The sequence below is a fragment of the Charadrius vociferus genome, unplaced genomic scaffold, assembly GCF_000708025.1.
Source record: "Charadrius vociferus isolate BGI_N301 unplaced genomic scaffold, ASM70802v2 scaffold225, whole genome shotgun sequence".
NCBI lineage: Eukaryota > Metazoa > Chordata > Aves > Charadriiformes > Charadriidae > Charadrius > Charadrius vociferus.
Window position 1 is genome coordinate 508,809 of NW_009648638.1, and position 17,418 is coordinate 526,226.

The following is a 17,418-nucleotide window of genomic DNA, read 5'->3' on the forward strand; positions in this document are numbered from 1 at the left end:
CTTTCCCCTCTGTCACGGTTTTGATCCGTGGGACATCTGGAAGATTTGCATGGGCCCAGCAACTCTGTCTTTTGCCAAGAGGAGCTAAAGCAAATCAAAAGGTCTCTATCAAAGCCCGTAAAGAAATCTTTAACTTAGAGATGTTCAGCAGAAATTCCACTAATGTGAGACAGCCCCACAGAGCTGGTGATTATACGTTAAGGCTGAGCCACGGGGCCTTTAGCTGTAGGTAATGTGACACATCTCTGGTGACTCTTTACAACTTGTGATTAATATTAAATACAGGCTGTGAAAGTGATGTTGCCTTCTAGACTTGTTTAAGGGGAGTGGGCACTCTCGTTTTTTTTTTCTGAAAGTATCTTCTGAGGTGATGGGGTGACGGACAGTGTATTTAGTGTGTAGGCATGAGTGGTGGATGTCAGGCAAAGCCCTTGCAGCAGATGGAGCGATGTCTGGAGGTGTAGAAGGAGATGCTGCAGAGAGAGCAGCTATTCAGGCTACAAAACAAAATGTTGCAAAGATGGCTGTAAACCTGCTGTGAACTGCTGTGAAAAAAAATTACCTAGATGAACTCTGGAACGGCTCTAGTGGGGGAGAAACACCCCAATCTCATTTTACAGTAAAATCTCTTATTGCAGCTGTCTAGTGGAGCATGTCCTCCTGTTACTCTGTCTGAACTTCTCCAAATCTTCGAACCCTTCACATGCCCCTCAGTAAAATCAAGGGAATAATAATGTAGCTGAAATGAGGGCCTGTCAGTCTCAGCTGTCGTGTTCATGTTTAGATGGATCTGGTCTCTGCAAAGCAGCCTTCGGGAAGGCCCTCCGCATGGTACCTTGGGAGCTGGGCTGGCGCTGAAGCCGAGCCGTGTCACTCAGCAGCATCAGTCTGAGCGTGCTCCCTCCCACACCAAAGGAGAAGTCATGTCCTGACTGCTGCCCTCCTTTAAGGGAGCTTTTCCAACCTAAAGGCATTCTATAACTTTAATGTTAACGGTTTTGCCCCTTTGAAGCATAATTGGTAGTAAATAAATTGCTGAAGCAGCACTCGAGAGGTACTTAAAGGTCTTCCTCGCTTGGACCTTATGCACCTGCAAACCTGCACCTAGATCTTTTGTTTCTTTCATTGTTAACTTCAAGTTTTGAATTACATAACTGTTTGGAATGTAATGTAGTAATAATGTCAAAATTGCACTATGATACAGTATGCAAGCCCTTTTGATATTCTGGCAGCGCAGCTCACTCCTGACCCACAGCATTGCTGCTCTTCTCTTCCAGGACTTCTCAGCTTGACTTGTGATCACGTTAGTCAGAAGGGTTAAAATGCAGGCTTCTCAAATCATTGGTAGCTTTTGCTCAATACAGTTAGAATGGGCTGAAAATAAGATGTTGCCATGGAAGCTTGCCATTTTTATTGGGATTTGCAACTGCGTAGAGGTCAGATGGTAAGCAGGATTCATAGGTTCCAGGAGCACAGCCACCAAAATGGGCAGAACTGTGTCTCTTAAAATTTACAGTCACATTTTTAATACAATTCTATTAGTTTAAAGTACTTACTGAATTTTTCTTAACAATACCTCTCACTAATGGATTAGTGTACTTGTGGTGGTGAGGGGGAGGCAACGTTTTCCATCTGTTATAATGAAGTATTGCCTAGTGGTACGATGCCTTGAATGTATAAACTATCCCCCTTTTTTGTCAGACTTTTGTACCAGAACCTCGACCAGCTCCTAAAAATGATGTTGGATTGAAATACAGTGTGAAGCACCGCCCTTTTCCTGAAGAAGTGGACAAGATCCCATTCGTGAAAGCTGACTTGAGCATTCCTGATTTACATGAAATTGTGAATGAGGAAGTGAGTAACTCTTAGTCTCTGACTAAAATTTGTTCTTGGGTTTTTTGTCTGTTCATGAATCATACACTAATGTCTTACTGTAAATAGTATAAATAGTCTTTAGCTTGATTAATTTCATATTAATGCAATAATAACCTCTGCAAACTAATGAAATCCTGTGCACTTATCCAGGAAGATAACAATGCCTCGGATGTGGTTTTTGGGAGGCACGGCTCAACATGTTTTATTACAACTTCTAATACCCTGGTATTGCTAGGAAGCAGTGACTTGCATTTTGTTGCTTCTGGGGAAATGGAAGGGGCTCTTTCGAAACCTTCTGTGGGAGGGGGGTGCCTGTCTCAAAAATATTTTAAAGTTTCCCAGTGCCAAATGTGGTTTAGTTTCTGCTCACTTAAAAGGGAGAAGCTGTAGCTGATACTGGATGCATAAATCTGCAGGAGCTCTCCCATACAAACAGGGTGTTTAGATGTTCACTGTGTAACATTCAAGCTGTTGTTGATAGTGCTTTAGTAAACATCCTGGGGGTGGAGTTGCAGCTGCTGCTGTACCTGTGCCTGACAGCTTTCCTAAATGATGGAGGTGTTTTCATAGTAGATCTTGGTGGAATCAGCATTTTGCGCAATGTTTTTCAGCTCGAAGAGCGACACGAGAAGCTGAGGAATGGCATGGCCCAGCAGATAATTTTTGAGACTTCCATAGATCAGAAAAGTGAAGAGGAGTGGCAGAAGAAGAGCTTTCCCGATCCGATCACAGAGTGTAAGCCCCCACCACCGGCACAGGAGTTCCAGACAGCACGCCTGTTCCTCTCTCACTTCGGATTTCTCTCACTAGAGGCATTGAAGGTGACCTGATACTTCTTAGTGTTGTACACATGCCCTCAGTACCTGTATGGCCAGCTTGGTAAAAGAAGAAAACTAAGTTTTGTTAGTGGAAAATCTTCTTTGTAGTTCTAACTACTGTTAGAATTAAATAATGGAATCCAGTCCTCCGGGATTGAGGCACAGCCTTTCACAACCCTGCTCTCAAGTTGACCGCGCTGTGAATCGGTGGCTGTATCTTTATTTTTGCAGTGGGTGCATAAGCTATCACAGTCATGTGTTAGTACTTGGACTCATGCCCTCAACGTGAATTAGGTTTTGGGGGTGGTACTTTAAGAGTTTCTGAAATATGATTGCCTTAAAAGTTCTGCTGCAGAGACGATTGTGCTGAAGTGGCTTAATATATAAAGACTTGGAAGTACCTATAGGTTGTAGAGCTCTCTTTTTAAAGTTAAAATAACAACAGCTTATAGAGATGATCCATATTCTTAATTTGGAGTCCCTTTTATTTGTTGCGTTTTCTTCCAGAAAACCATCAACAAAAGTAGACAATGGAGCTTTTGCAAGAATTATGTCTAAAAGTGCTTAGTATTTTACATATTATTGGTTTGTAAGTTAATAAATATGAAAATACAGTGTCTATAGTTGTGGTATTTTGAAAGTGTCTGCTGCCTTTGTTGTGGTAGCTAGCACTCTTTTTGACCAAAATGTTATGTCTGTATTGCTGGCAGAATACTGTTTTCATTTATTGACGAGAGTAGAATGCAACAAATTGTCAAACTGTTAGGCTTGCTGTTACTCATTTACAGTAACATGATTATATTGCGTAGAAATTTGTATGATTGTATGTGAGGAGAAAAGGGAAATTGTCTTTTTATATTTTAATGGATTATTATTGAAGCCATAAAGACCTCTTCAGTTAGGAAAGATGGGGTTTTTTTAAGCTGTTGAACTCTCTATTGGACAGGAACCTGCTAACAGTCGTCTACCTCCTCACCTGATTGCACTTGACTCTGCTCTTCCTGGGTTTTTTGATGACCTTGGCTACTTGGATTTACTCCCATGTCGTCCTTTTGATACTGTTTTCATTTTCTACATGAAGGCAGGCCAGAAAACAAGCCAGGAGGTAAGTGAAAGTGTAGAGTGCCAACTAGCCTATATTGTCTTGTTCCTGGTAGTTCTCAAGTGAATAAAGCATCACTGCGAATGACTAGAGTGGAGTATCAGACTCAGGGGTTCTGGGCTCTGTGTTTATTTACAGTGTGAACTATAACAAGTCCCTGCATACTCTTTTCATCTGTAGGTTGAAGTACCTTACCCATGTTCAGGGTTGTTGTAACCACTTTTTTATATATATATATATACACACATATATATATATATATATATTTAATATCTATTAAATCATTAATAGTATTTTTGTTATCTGTTCTGTCCTTATTTGTAGAGTTCAAAGATTCATATTAGAAATGCATTTCATATTTCTTGGCTCAGCTTGCTGGGAAGGTTTTGGGTTGTTCCAGCAATGTGCATTGTCCAGGTAGTTTGATTCGATTCTAATGTTAAACACATGTTAAAGGAATGAAAAAATTTCTGCAAGTAAGAAATTATTATTGCTTTGTAAGTCTTTACATTATACTATTTACATTCAAATGCAGTTAGGTTAATCAGGTTAATTTGTGCAAATCTAAATCATGACTTCTTTAGACTGTGACCTAGAAACTCACTAAGATGGCTTATGGGCTCATTAGGAACGGTTGTTTCTATGGTACCTTCTCCTTGTTCCATTCATAATTCTCATAGTAAAGAATGGAAGCGTAGCTTCCGTAATAAATTATTGTGCCATTGCCTTGTGTTACTGTGGATGCACAGTTGACAAAATACTGTAGCACCTTCTACTACTGCATGGAATACACTAATCCTTGAAACCAGGATACTGTGAGTTTTCAAGTTGAGGTTCGGAGTAGCCAGTATACAGTCCTTCCATCTCCAAAGTCAGCTATGAAACAAGATATGCAAGATTTGCCTTCCAGCTGAAATGGGCTCCTGCTGAGCTAGCAGAATGCTTTTTTTTTTCCATCTGATGCTTATGTGCTCTTACAGATTTAGACAGATGAGATTACTTAGTCCTGCAGAACTTGCCAGCCTTCGGAAACCCAAATAGTATGGGTTTTGCCATGTAGGTTTAAGAAAATCTTGTATTTGGGGAGATTCTGGACATATTTAGACACTCCTGTTTCACAATTCCCAGACATCTTGCTGTGATTCCTAAGCCTTTCAGGTTGTGCAAAGTTGCATTGGCAGTCCAGTTAATAACATACCCACCTCTATGAGCCTGAGCTGAGTGAGATACTGCTCCCATCTTTGAAAAGACCTGTGACTTACTTCTGCCCTGTTTCTTTTTCAATATTAACAATCAAGGAGGAGATCAGAGCCAAGTTGTGACACAGTTTTTGCTTGGAGCAGGGCTGGCTGCCTGGTCCTACTCAGCCATCTCTGTGCGCGTGAGTTCATGGCACTTCAGCTCGGGACCTCATTCTGTTCCGAGGGGTGACCCACTGTCCTTTCACAAGGAGGGGCGTCAGCTCTGTCTTGTCTGATGCTGCACAGCCCGTAACAGTGGCATCTAGCCTGCTGGTTATTGCATTAGGCCCGAATATCTTCCTGGGGTGGTAGGCTTTTACAGTTGAGAAGAGTTGCATGGCATTTATTTCTACAGGGTAATGAAACTGCCCACATGCTTTTTACATTATTGTACTTCACATCATTAAGTGTCCTTTGAAGATACCCCCTTGTCCTTACTTTACTGTAAATACTTTTTTGAATGGGCTCAGACATAAAACCATATAGATGTATAAAGCCTGAGCTTGCCTATTTTCTGAAATTGGCTTCTAAACTGTACTTATCTCAATTCAGTCTGAAGCATAGCTATGACTTCCGTGTGCTTGGTAGTGAGAATAATAGTAATATTTCAATGTAGCGTGTTTAGTCACTGCTGAATATTGTACGAGGCATTAGGATTGGGTGCCAGGGCGGTGTGGATACAAGGAGCCTCCTGTCTGGAAGCTTTCTCCAGCGTTGTCCCTTCCTTTGTGCTGCCCCTGCACAAAGCAAAATCAAAGATGCTTCTGCCACAAAACAAATTCTCATGTGGCCCAGAAAGGATGGACGGACACATTGCACAGTGTTTGTCTGTTCCACAAATCCCAAGGGCTCTGGCAGACCAAATCACAAATCATCCGTGTCTCCCTGTGTGCTGTTTGGTGAAGGCCTCAACTTTCAGTTGGTTGCAATGGGATAAAAACTGCCTGTGGATGTGGAAACATCCCAGGTCTTTAATCAAATGTCACACTGTACTGTTCACTTTAAACTTTAATCCTCCTTTTTTAAAGAGCATAAAAGCTGAAAATTGTTTTGCAAAATCTGTTTCATAATTTAATGTGTGGTGAGGCCTGCCTTCTAAATCGTTGTATGTCATGTACAGGTGAGTTGTTGATAAAATGCCTTTCTCCTAAAATCTCATCTGAATTCAGTAGTGAAAATTGTCCAGAAAATTCTCATGTTAAATTTGATGCTAATGTAGATTCTGTGCTGAACAGTTCTGGGGTTTATCCCTGATGAGTCGGTAAATCTCAAAATTGCCATTTCTAGCAGTTTTATTAACTATTTTACAGGCTTTGGCAATGATGGCAGAAAGACAAGTTGATCGAATAGGCCATTGCCAAGCAGGATGGGAGGATACTGGGCAGCAGGGAGTAGTGTCCATGTAGAAAGTCTGGGGTTACAGGCTTGCTGAACGATGTTGGTGACCCACAATTTTAATTAAAACAATGGGGAGGAATAGGTCTGCTGTACCTACCACGGTGCTGCTGGTTGTTTCAGATCCTGAAGAACATGGAGTCTTCCAGAATTGTTCAGCCACATTTCCTGGAGTTCTTGCTGTCTCTTGGCTGGTCCGTTGATGTGGGGAAGCACCCTGGTTGGACTGGCCATGTCTCAACAAGCTGGTCAATCAATAGCTGCAGTGATGACGAGGGACCTGAACAAGGTAAGACATAGCAAATGGTGTAATGTTAAATCAGGCTGCTTTAGGAGACAATTATGTTAAAATTCTTTCTCCTGGATACCTATCTGAGCACTTGCATATTTCTTTGGGTAAATGCTGGTGTTTGCTAGAAAGGAATGTGTAAATATTAGATTAAGCTTCAAGCCAAAGTGAGCAAAACTAATGTCTGTATGTTGTTGGGAGGAAGTAGCCTCAGCAAGAAATACCTCTGTGATGTATTTTTAGCAGACTTAATGAGTCTTTACTATATTATCCAAAACCAATGTTTGGGTGAAACTGGATACAGATTGCGCTGCATATTGGCGAATAGACTTGAAATACTGAGTGATTTTTAGTCTTCTGTAAGTTGATTAAAGTGAGATGTCCACTAATAAGTTAGCCTTGTAATTGTGCTTGGTAGGAAGTAATGAAAACAAGCTGCTGTTTGTAGGTCACGGTGGCTGGAGCCCACACACAGCTCTTCTGTCCTGCTTAATTTACTCTGCTTTTTTCCACTTGAGCAACTCCTCCTCTGGGCTTGTCATATACCAGCCTCTCCCCATTCTGTCAACCAAAATGATCCTCAGGGTAGTGAATCGCTATCACGGGGTGGCGAACTGGAGGTCAGGTTAGTCTCTGCCTTGAACAACTTAATTGGGTTACATGGGATTCTGATAGTGTCTGGGTTGGTTTCAGTGTGGTTCATGGTCACTGCTCCAAGGGCCAGACCTTGTCTTGGTGATCTTCAGAGCCTCAGCCTTCTGCTGTGGACCACACGAAGGCATTGAACAGGCTGGTCCAGCTTGTTCAATGCCTTTGACCTGGCATTTGCATCAGGTGCGACACCATTACTGCTGCAGTTGCTTAAGCATCGCTCTTGCTCTGCTTTCCCTTCACTGTGACTTGGGAATGCTCTTCACCTGTAACTGCGGCCAACTGAAGGCTTCTCTGTTCATTTGTAGAATAGAACTACAAATGATGGAAACCTTGAAATGCTGGGGAGAGGTTGAGAGAACAGAGGCATGGCTTTCTCTGAATAAGTCAGGAGAGGTTACAAAATGGCCAGGTCTTGGTTTAATTTTCCTTTGTGGACAGGGTCAGACTATGCTTTACTCGGAGGCAGAGCCTGCTCCCTTCCCTTTGCGGTTGGCTTTGTCAGTCCGGCTGTGCGGAAGGCAGTGCCCTGAATTAGTGAGGCAACCTGTTTTGATGTGGGCTTTTTAACTTGATTTTTTTCAACCATTTGGATTGGGTCACAGACCACCTAATAGTTGGATTAATTCAACAAATAGGGGGAGGAAGGAACAGAAAAAACATTCAGGGATGGGAGGGAGGGCTACTTCTAACCTGGTTCTGCTGTTGGAAAAATCCATGAGTAGAGTGGTACCTTTAGCAAGCAGTGTCTAAAGAGCTGAAATGGTAGATTTAAGGTAGACTTGGATCAACTTGTGAAGATTGCGTACTTTGTTTGCTTCTTCAGTCTTTGCTGTGACAAAAACTATTTATTTTGTTAAATGTATTTTCTATTTGTGAATGGCTCTGATTAAAAGCCCGTTCAGGAGTCTAGCATCCTGGTCTGTATCAGCCATAGTGATGCACGAGGGCAGCGATCACTCCCCTGTACTCAGCACTGCTGAGGCCACACCTCGAGTACTGTGTTCAGTTTTGGGCCCCTCACCACAAGAAGAACATTGAGGTGTTGAAGCATGTCCAGAGAAGGGCAATGAAGCTGGTAAGGGGTCTGGAGCACATGTCTTCTGAGGGAACTGGGGGTGTTTAGCCTGGAGAAAAGGAGGCTGAGGGGAGACCTTCTCGCTCTCTACAACTGTCTGAAAGGAGGTTGCAGAGAGGTGGGTGGTGTTCTCTTTTCCCAAGTAACAAGTGATAGGACAAGAGGAAATGGCCTCAAGTTCTGCCAGGGGAGGTTTAGATTGGATATTAGGAAAAATTGCTTCACTGGAAGGGTTGTCAAGCATTGGAATAGGCTGTCTAGGGAAGGGGTTGAGCCACCATCCCTGGAGGTGTTCAAAAGACAGATAGATCCAGTGCTGAGGGAGATGGTTTAGTGGTGGACTCGGTAGTGTTAGATTAACTCTGTGACTGGACTCTGTGATCTTAAAGGTCTTTTCCAACCTACATGATTCTGTGGTTCTAGGATAGCTTCCAGTGCGATGTGATTAAAATAAATTCATAGGCACATGCTATGGTTTTGTTTCCCTGCACACGCCCAAAAGCAAAGTTCGTAACCAGTTGGGTTTGGGTTATGGTGCTCCTCCCTGAGAGCTGTGGACTGGAGGTGCAGGAACGTTGCCCTCTTGTTGAAGCATCGCTCAGAGGCTCCTGCGTGCCTCTGGCCACCTCCCTGGCAGCGTGCTGAATTTCACAGCTCCATTGGTTTTGCTGAGGCAGCTATCCCAGGAACCCTGCTGTAAACTGGATCAGAGAAATAATTCAGCTTAAAGTCCTTTATAGTCTTTCTGAAGGCGGTATGGGGAAGGGAAAGGAGGTGTGTGTTGTAATTTACTTAGAGCATGGCTCCACCAGAATGGTTTTCTCTCTAGTGTGAGGGCCTGATGTACTGGGCAGCTGTGATGGAGGAATAAATGGGAGCTGAGAACAAGGAGCTTTCTTGCCTTGGGTTTGATTAAGAGAGCCTTTTTCTAACTCTCCTTGGCAGAAGAAAAGACATAGAGGAGAGTCTGTAAAAAGTGGCTTGAATTCTAGAATAGTATCTCACCAAAGTGATAAATGTTAGAATCCTTTGGAAATTTAATGACTAACTGAATGATGTCTGTGAGAGGGAATAGTTAAAAATAGCTACTAAGATGAATTCTTGTGGCTGACGTGCCTACTAGACTACTCAATCCGAGGGAAATAGGGTATGCAGTACAATGGAAATATGTTCAAAGTAAATCCTTTCCCAGACCAAAACACCATTTCCTTCAAGACAATGAAAAAGTTTATCTGAGAATGGTTGTTGGCCATGAGATTTGACTGTGAATTCTTCTTGTTTTAAGATGAGATTTGTGTGATTTCTTCTCATTGTGTTTGAAGGTCTTCTCCTGAGGCAGTGTGTAAAGAGTTCGAGCTTCCTTTTGACTAAACTTTCCTTTTATGTCCATTTCAGATGAGCTAATTATTTCAGAAGATGTTGGGGCAAGTATCTTCAATGGGCAGAAGAAGGTGCTGTATTACGCGGATGCCCTGACAGAAATAGCTTTTGTTGTCCCATCCCCAGTGGAGTCCCTAAGTAAGATCGCTTTGTACATGCTGTTTACAAAAACCAAAACAACACTTTTTGTTGGAGAGATTTTTCAGAAGCAGAACCTAAATAAGCTAAATGGTAGTGTGTCTAACAAGATCCTTGTCAGAAAGCTACTGATGTTTAAATGACAACATCTTAATGCTTCGACCCCTTCCTAAGGTGGTATCTGTTCTGTGCCCCTCTTTCTCAGTGTAAACCTCAACGTATGTCAAGGTTTGCACAGCAGTATGGCTGTTTCCCTGGGTGCCTTAGGTTCGACATATGGTTCACCATCAACTGGTGATGCTTGCTTTTTTTTTTTTCTTCCCCCCCCCACTAAAACCAGTGTGCAAAAGAAAAGTTCCCAGGAATAAAAGGGCTGTGAGGAACTGATAGCTGTAGGAAGGAGGAGACTGTATTCCATAGGATATGGATGGGACACTTCCAAATCCATAGGGTGTGCTTTAATTGCAGTCTGTTTCTGGAATAACTGGCAGTTGTCCACTGCTGAATCCTCTTCCTGCTTTTGAATGCTATATTGACTTGACTGCAAACCTATGCATGTTTAGTTTCAGAAACCTTACAACCTTTTTTAGTTTCAAAACCTTACATATGATGACAGCTTAGGATTTTTGGCAGAAGAAAAGACAAAACCCACATTTCTTCTTCTGGCTTACAGCTGATTCACTGGAAAGCAATGTCTCTGACCAAGAAAGCGACTCCAACATGGATCTGCTGCCAGGAATATTGAAGCAGCAGTCTCTGACACTTGAGCTCTTCCCCAGTCATACAGACAATCTCAATCCCTCCCAGCGGGTAAGGCAAAACTTGCATTGAAAAATGGCATTATTCTTCCCACCACCCAAGAAGCACACTGGCAATGCTGCAGTGTTTTTTAATGGTATATGATTTGGTTTCACAGCATTTGGAGCTACTTGTTCCTAGCCATTAATCTTTACTATCTGCTTTGTTCCTGCCAGAATTTGCCTCTGCAGTAAGAGATTGCAAGATTACATTAAATATAAAACTTAAACATACTAAGTAGTAATACTCTGCATACTGAAATTTTGAAATGCATGCAGAAAAAAGTATTTGCAGTATTTACAAAGTAATTCAGACTCGAATCCATGCTTGGAAATTTAGGATGGATAGACATGAACACTTTTCATACATACCCAGTTTAAAATGGTATGTGTCAGTTGTGTCTGAAGTATCAGATGTGAAGTTGCTTTTGTATGGTAGCAAAGCAGAAAAGCGTGAACTGCTCTAACAGCTAGCAAAGGATTTACAAGTCCTTATTTCTTGTATAGAATTCACTTCCAAATGTATATTTAGGTACTGATTAAGATCTTTGAGAATATTAAGAAAAACTTGAACCAGTTTTTTTAAGATTGAATATTATAGTTTATGTTGAATATAAGTATTGTGAAGACCCAGATTACTATTTCTCAGTGAGTAGTTCCACCGCAGCTGCCCCATCTCAATATTTGGCAGAGGTTGTACCTGTCTGAGACCTAAAAGACTAAGGAGCAACTGTTGGATGCATGACTGAACTCGTGTTGTTTGCAAATGCTATTCTTCCCTTGTGTTCAAAACAGCTCAGTCCTACTTCCAGATCCAAGCGAGGGCCTCAGGGCCGGACCATTCCACCGATGGGACCTGAAACCAAAGTGTATGTGGTCTGGGTAGAACGTTATGATGATATAGGTGCGTAGAAGTGTTTTGGTGTGGTTTTTTTTTTTTTTTTTTTTTGTTCACTGAAGTAACAGCAGGGCAGGAACCAGAGGAAAAACTCTGTTGCATTCCTCTATAAAATGCTAAATCCTTATTAATGTCTGTAACCAATGCTTTTAAGATTCCAAACCAGTTGTTTGATATTTGAGTGGTGGTCCATGGGGTGTATGTGAGTCAGTGACATGTAAGCCTGGAGGTTATTTTAGCTGTGACAGTACCTGTGAAATGCCGTCTTGCACCTTCTTAAGCTTAACACACAAAGTAAGTGTGCACCCCTTTTTTTGAGTTCCTCTCAGCTGCTGTCTCCTCAGAGTGGATCTGTTGTTCTTCCTCTAAAAAAAATTACTTCTGACAGCTGCTGCTTTGTGTGCTGAAGAGGTCATCATCCTTCTTGGTTTCATGGTACCTTTGAAACCTTTTGTTGTGTTCTGTCTTGCGGGAGGGCTCATTTATTCTGTGCTCAGGGTGCCCATTTCATGCTGTTTAGTTCAGCTTCCTTTCTGCACCTTTCTTCAGGCAGGGTCCTGTTCTTCATGCAACTTAATGTTTCTTAGTTTGACGTTTTCTCTCTGACCGGCTCACCTGGGAGAGACCCAGCTTTGCCCATCCTGTTACAGCTATGCCGTGGGTGATTGACTGAGTACTAGGATTGAGGAGTTCTTTGTCCCCAAGAGCTTCTCGTGTGCTGGTTCTAAGCCATGACCTGGCTTTAGTGCTGTGTCAGAGCTTCTCTGTACTGGCCTAGCCCAGCAGAGTCTCTAACGCTGGCCAGTAACCAATACTTTATTCTGTCTTTGATTTCTAATCCTGGTTCCTAGTCTGGCAGTAAGGGTGGACCTCAATTTAGCCCCTAGCTCCTCCCAGAGGAAAGCAACCATGAGAATGGGAGCCATCAAGAGGAAGCTTCCCATAAAGTGTAGGTGTAAAGTCTCAAGAAAACCACCTTGTCCACAGCACATCCCTCAGAGCTTTACTGCAATCAGGAGGCGGACGTGAAGTTCTGTAACATCATTTCCTGATCCAGACATTGGCCCAGAGGGTGTTCCTCTAGCTCCACGAATCACCCAGCTGCTTTGGTTCCCAAACTGGTGTCCCTGACCCACTTCTTTCTTGGGTGGCAGCTAAAGCCAGCTCACTGCAGACGCAGCAACTGTGCTACACAGGCATGTTTCTGCTTGGCTGCTTCTTTCAGCAGCCGTAGGAATCTCCCAAAGCTCTGGGCTTGAAGCTGAAGAAATGAGTTTGTGAGCCTCAGTAAGTGTGGCAGTTGGACTGGGAGGGGGGGGGTGTGTGCTCCTGAAAGTGGCTCCTAGCCCAGAGGCTTTGCCTTACGCTCATTATGTTTTTGACTTTTGCCTTATGATTCTGCTACATCTTTGAATCTGGACAGTGGTAAAGCTGTCACTTCATAGTCTAGACTATTGCCCCTGTGCCAACTGCCTGCCCTCCCTCTTGCTCCATCTCAAAGTACTTCCATGGCCTTCCATGCTCTCCCTCTGCTAGCTCCAGCTTTTCTGTACTCTTAGCATCCCAGCTAGATGGCAAAACGTGTTTTCAGGCCTTACACTTTCTGCTGGAAGAGATTCCTTCCAGGGATCGAGTTCTTACTTCCTCCTCCTGCAGCTTCATTATCCAGTCCCTTGTTGCCAAGTGCATGGCAGCAGAGTTGTAGGTTATGGTGAGGATCTGCGGAGCGTGGATTTGAGGAACAATACCATGTTTGTTGGAGCAGGGCTCAAGGGAACTGTAGACGTGAGTGGTGGTATCGTTTGAAATTCCCGGCACTGTTCTTGAGGCTGATTACTTGCAGATAGGTGAAGATGCTGTTGAATAATAATTTGAAAGCTTAATCGAGAGTCTGGGACATGTGTTAACTAACCTATTGAGCGCAGGGTGGCTGAGGTATGTCTATACGCTCCATGAACGCTTAAGCTTAAAAACAAACCAAGACTTGGCATCACTAGCAGTGCAAGAAAATCCATGGTATAAATGCTTGAGGACTGCATGTTTTTGACTGATGATACATGATCTTTCTTTGTACAAAAACAAAACAAAACCCCAAAACTATGGGGTAGATAAACTTCATTCAGTGCATCTTCTTCTTACAGAAAACTTCCCCCTCCCTGATCTGGTGTCTGAGACTAGCACTGGTGTGGAAACTACAGCCAATAGTAGCACTTCCCTAAGGTAAGGCTGCTCTTATTTTCATTTTTTGTCTTGATTCTTGTGGAAAACAGTTTAGGCTGCACTTCACAAGAAGTCATGACTGAGATTATTTGCGTTCTTCAGTTTTCGCAGGCAACCCTGAAAACTCTAGGCAGTCATGTTAGAAAAGACAGATGAGTTTCCTCAGTGGTTTTTTTTTTTGTTGTTGAAAAAATGAAAGAGCTTTTCATATCGCTGCAGTTTAAACATAAATTAAGGAACAGAAAATGTGTAATTTTTATCTTGAGTCTGTGATTAGCCTCCCTCCTGATTTACTCCCTTGTGAGGCGGTTAATGCTGCTTAAAGCCCTGTCAGCAGGACTCAAATTCTGTGGTGACAGAAGATCATAGAAATGGTACAGTTAATATAACTCTTCTAAAGTCCAGAGGATGCACACAGGAGTCCCGCTGGTTTAGCCACAAGACATTTTTTTAACATTCTTTTAATGCTTAAAGTGGTCAGTTTTCATCTATGGATTAATTGAAGCAGTGCTATAAAACTGCGTTAACAGTTGTGGTTTTTCCCTTAAGATCTACTGTTCCTGAGAAGGAAGTTCCTGTCATCTTTATCCATCCTTTAAACACTGGCTTATTCAGAATAAAACTACAAGGAGCAACTGGGAAATTCAATATGGTTATCCCATTGGTGGATGGAATGATAGTCAGTAGGAGAGCTCTTGGTAAGCTAAACTCATGTTTTGATTGTTTCTAGTTTTTAAAAATAATAATAACATATCTGTAAAATACAGGGTCAGGACTCTTTACTTGGAAAAAGTATTGGGCACGGTAGAATGAAGTAAAAACATGCCTTTTACAGCAACAGTGGTAGCAGGAACAGCAGAGGGAGCAAGTTGTCAGCACTGAGCTGAGAGCAGCGAAGGGCTCCACTGCAGCTGTGGGAGGAGAGAAGTGAAGGGTTGGAACTAGTAATGGTGGAGGGAAAAGGTAAATCCCTGTTATCTAAATAAGAGATGAGAAATGTGACCCTAATGTTTAACGTTGAGAGCCAAGGTGCTGGTGCTAGCTGACTGCCAGAGGGTACTGTTGAATTTTTGGACTGTACTGGCATGCTGTGTTTGTTCCTTCTGTTTTAGAAGCCAGATAACAATTAAAAGTCATAGCAATTGAGGATTTTTCTAATATGTTCAACAAAAATACTTAACATACTGTGTGGGCATGTGTTAACGGGGGTCTGTGTGTGCTGTCTGCCTTTTCCTGTGTTCCTGGGTGGATTAGTGGACCTGTGGTATCTGTGCTTCTATAGCTTCAGTAACTGGAAATCTCACTCCAGTGAGAGCAATTCACAAAACAGAACAAAATGAATAAATGAACATTAGGATATTTGTACAGAAACATAAAAACAACATTGTAGAGTTCTGTTGGGGGTGACTTTCAGGTTCTGGTTTTTGCATGCGTAATTTGGTGATGGGGAAGTTGAAGCCAGACTGGGCTTGTGAATTCACCTGATAACAATGGCTTGTACTGAAAAAGAATCAGGTGTGTTTTCCTACAGTTGGGCTGTCTTTTCTGCTGCATCAGGACTATTAATATAATGACATTTGTCTCCTCTCTAAGTTCAGCAGATGTGGCTTGTGTACAGTCAGGAATCAAGTCCTTTAAGGAAGTCACTGTTTCTGCCTGTAAGAAAGTGCTTGTGAAACAGCAAAGGGGTTAACAGACACTTACTTCATTAGAGGCATATGAATTTAATTTCAGAATGAAACAGGGTAAAGTCCACTGGCAGCTCTGGTTCCCAGCCTTCTCCTCCCTGCCATACACAGCATTGTGAGTTACAGAGAGGTAGCAACAATGGCAAAGCAGCAAGGGGAAGAGCAGCCTGTTTCCAGCTGCAACCCATCAAGTCTTTCCTCATCCCCTGTTCCAAGCAGAAGGCTCTGCCATTCCTATTGGAAAAAAAGTACAAACGGGTACTCTTTTCATGGTGAAGGCTGCCCTGGCATTAGCCTGGGCATTAGCCTGGGCAACCTCAGGGGCCACCTGAGCTCTGCCTATCCTCATGCGGCATGGTCAGGGGCTGTAGCACTGTGATTCTTGTATTAGCTAGCCTGGATTCTTTCTCTTCTTGGTCCTGAGTGTGCTGTTGTGGGCAGCTGCGTGGCTCTGGCAAAGCAGAGAAATCTTCCTCCTCCTCCAGCCAGTTTAGGGTACCGCTGACTTAGTTCCTTACTCATTTTTCACAGTAAAACATCCTTACCTGGGGACCGTGGTTATCTGTTACCAACTGCTCACTGAGAAAAGTTCTTGCTTGGTGGTGCTGAGCATCTCCCCTGGGTTTCTAGATGGGACAGAACCCAAAATTGTCGTTAGCTGCGAAGTCCGCACAGGACTGCAGACTAGAATTTGTTTCAACTTGATTCAAATGTTGCTTCTTTTTCAGGTTTTTTGGTGAGGCAGACGGTCATAAATATTTGTCGGAGAAAGAGGCTGGAAAGTGATTCATACAACCCCCCACATGTCCGCCGAAAACAGAAAATAGCAGACATTGTCAATAAATACCGGAACAGGCAGCTGGAGCCGGAATTTTATACCTCGCTTTTCCAGGAGGCTGGGCTCAAGAACTGCAACCCCTAGGTCATTATCCTTCCAGGACAACTAGATCAGAGCTTGGTGGCTACAGTAATGAAAACAGTTAAACAACAACAAATTTCCTCAGCCCTCCGGAATTCAGGAAATCGTATTCTAGCACAAGTCAGCAGATACCATGTGGGGAGGAATGAGAAATGAATCCAAAACATCGCAGTTGGGTTAGTGACTTAATTCACCTACCCTCAAAAGGTTACTTAATTCCAGTCTTCCTGGATGCTTGCAACATAATCTCTTCACCCAATCATCTATTCCAGACTAATTAGGAACTGTGTCTCATGCTGTGAGAAGAAAACAATCAAAACAAAGCCATCTCTGCCTATAAGGATGGGGAGAAAAAATACAAACAAACCTGCCTTCAGACATCTCGCTACACCCCTGTGTTACAGGAGAAGGGAGCAGGAGCTCTCCTTTGAGGAGAGTCTGTTTAGGATCATTAACTATCCCTGCAAGAACTTAAAAAGACGCTTTCAGCCCCCTCTCAGAGCTCAACAGAAGATCCTTCACTGCTTGTAACCAGTTTGTGTACCAAAAGCAAGAAGAGGAATATGGCTTGGAAACATCGAGTCATGATGTTCATAGCCACGATGCCATATTCTACAGTTCCCTCGCGGTGGGGAGTGAGTCCATCCGTGTACGGGCTTTCTGTCGTGCTGACAGCACACCACCTGAAACTACCTGACTTTCCAATATAAGTTGTTACTAGATAAGAGCTCTTGATTATATAAAAACAAGGTTATGACTTTCAGGTCTGTTGCAAAATGTCATATTTAATTTTAGTAGCTTGGTATTTTTTTAATTTTTTTTTTTGTGCAACTACTTAATTTATTTTGAAGTGTCTGTATCACCTACTCACTGTTTCCATAAAAAGCGTAAACATCACTTACTTTCCTGCCATTGGATTGAAATCTGAG

The 17,418-nt window shown here is 42.6% G+C and overlaps 1 protein-coding gene across 2 annotated transcripts in view; it reads left to right on the plus strand.

Moving 5' to 3' along the window:
- The window catches only part of RALGAPB (Ral GTPase activating protein, beta subunit (non-catalytic)), a 56,229-nt gene extending 39,481 nt beyond the window's left edge, over positions 1-16,748 (plus strand). For both annotated transcript variants that reach the window (XM_009886325.1, XM_009886326.1), the window contains exons 19-29: positions 2-101; positions 1,702-1,854; positions 2,487-2,696; positions 3,640-3,798; positions 6,555-6,720; positions 9,845-9,967; positions 10,641-10,777; positions 11,560-11,668; positions 13,804-13,882; positions 14,432-14,580; positions 16,299-16,748. In XM_009886325.1, the coding sequence (XP_009884627.1) occupies positions 2-101; positions 1,702-1,854; positions 2,487-2,696; positions 3,640-3,798; positions 6,555-6,720; positions 9,845-9,967; positions 10,641-10,777; positions 11,560-11,668; positions 13,804-13,882; positions 14,432-14,580; positions 16,299-16,492 (1,579 nt within the window). In that variant the 3' untranslated portion in view covers positions 16,493-16,748. The remainder of the gene's footprint in view (position 1; positions 102-1,701; positions 1,855-2,486; positions 2,697-3,639; positions 3,799-6,554; positions 6,721-9,844; positions 9,968-10,640; positions 10,778-11,559; positions 11,669-13,803; positions 13,883-14,431; positions 14,581-16,298) is intronic.
- The last annotated feature ends 670 nt before the right edge of the window (positions 16,749-17,418 follow it).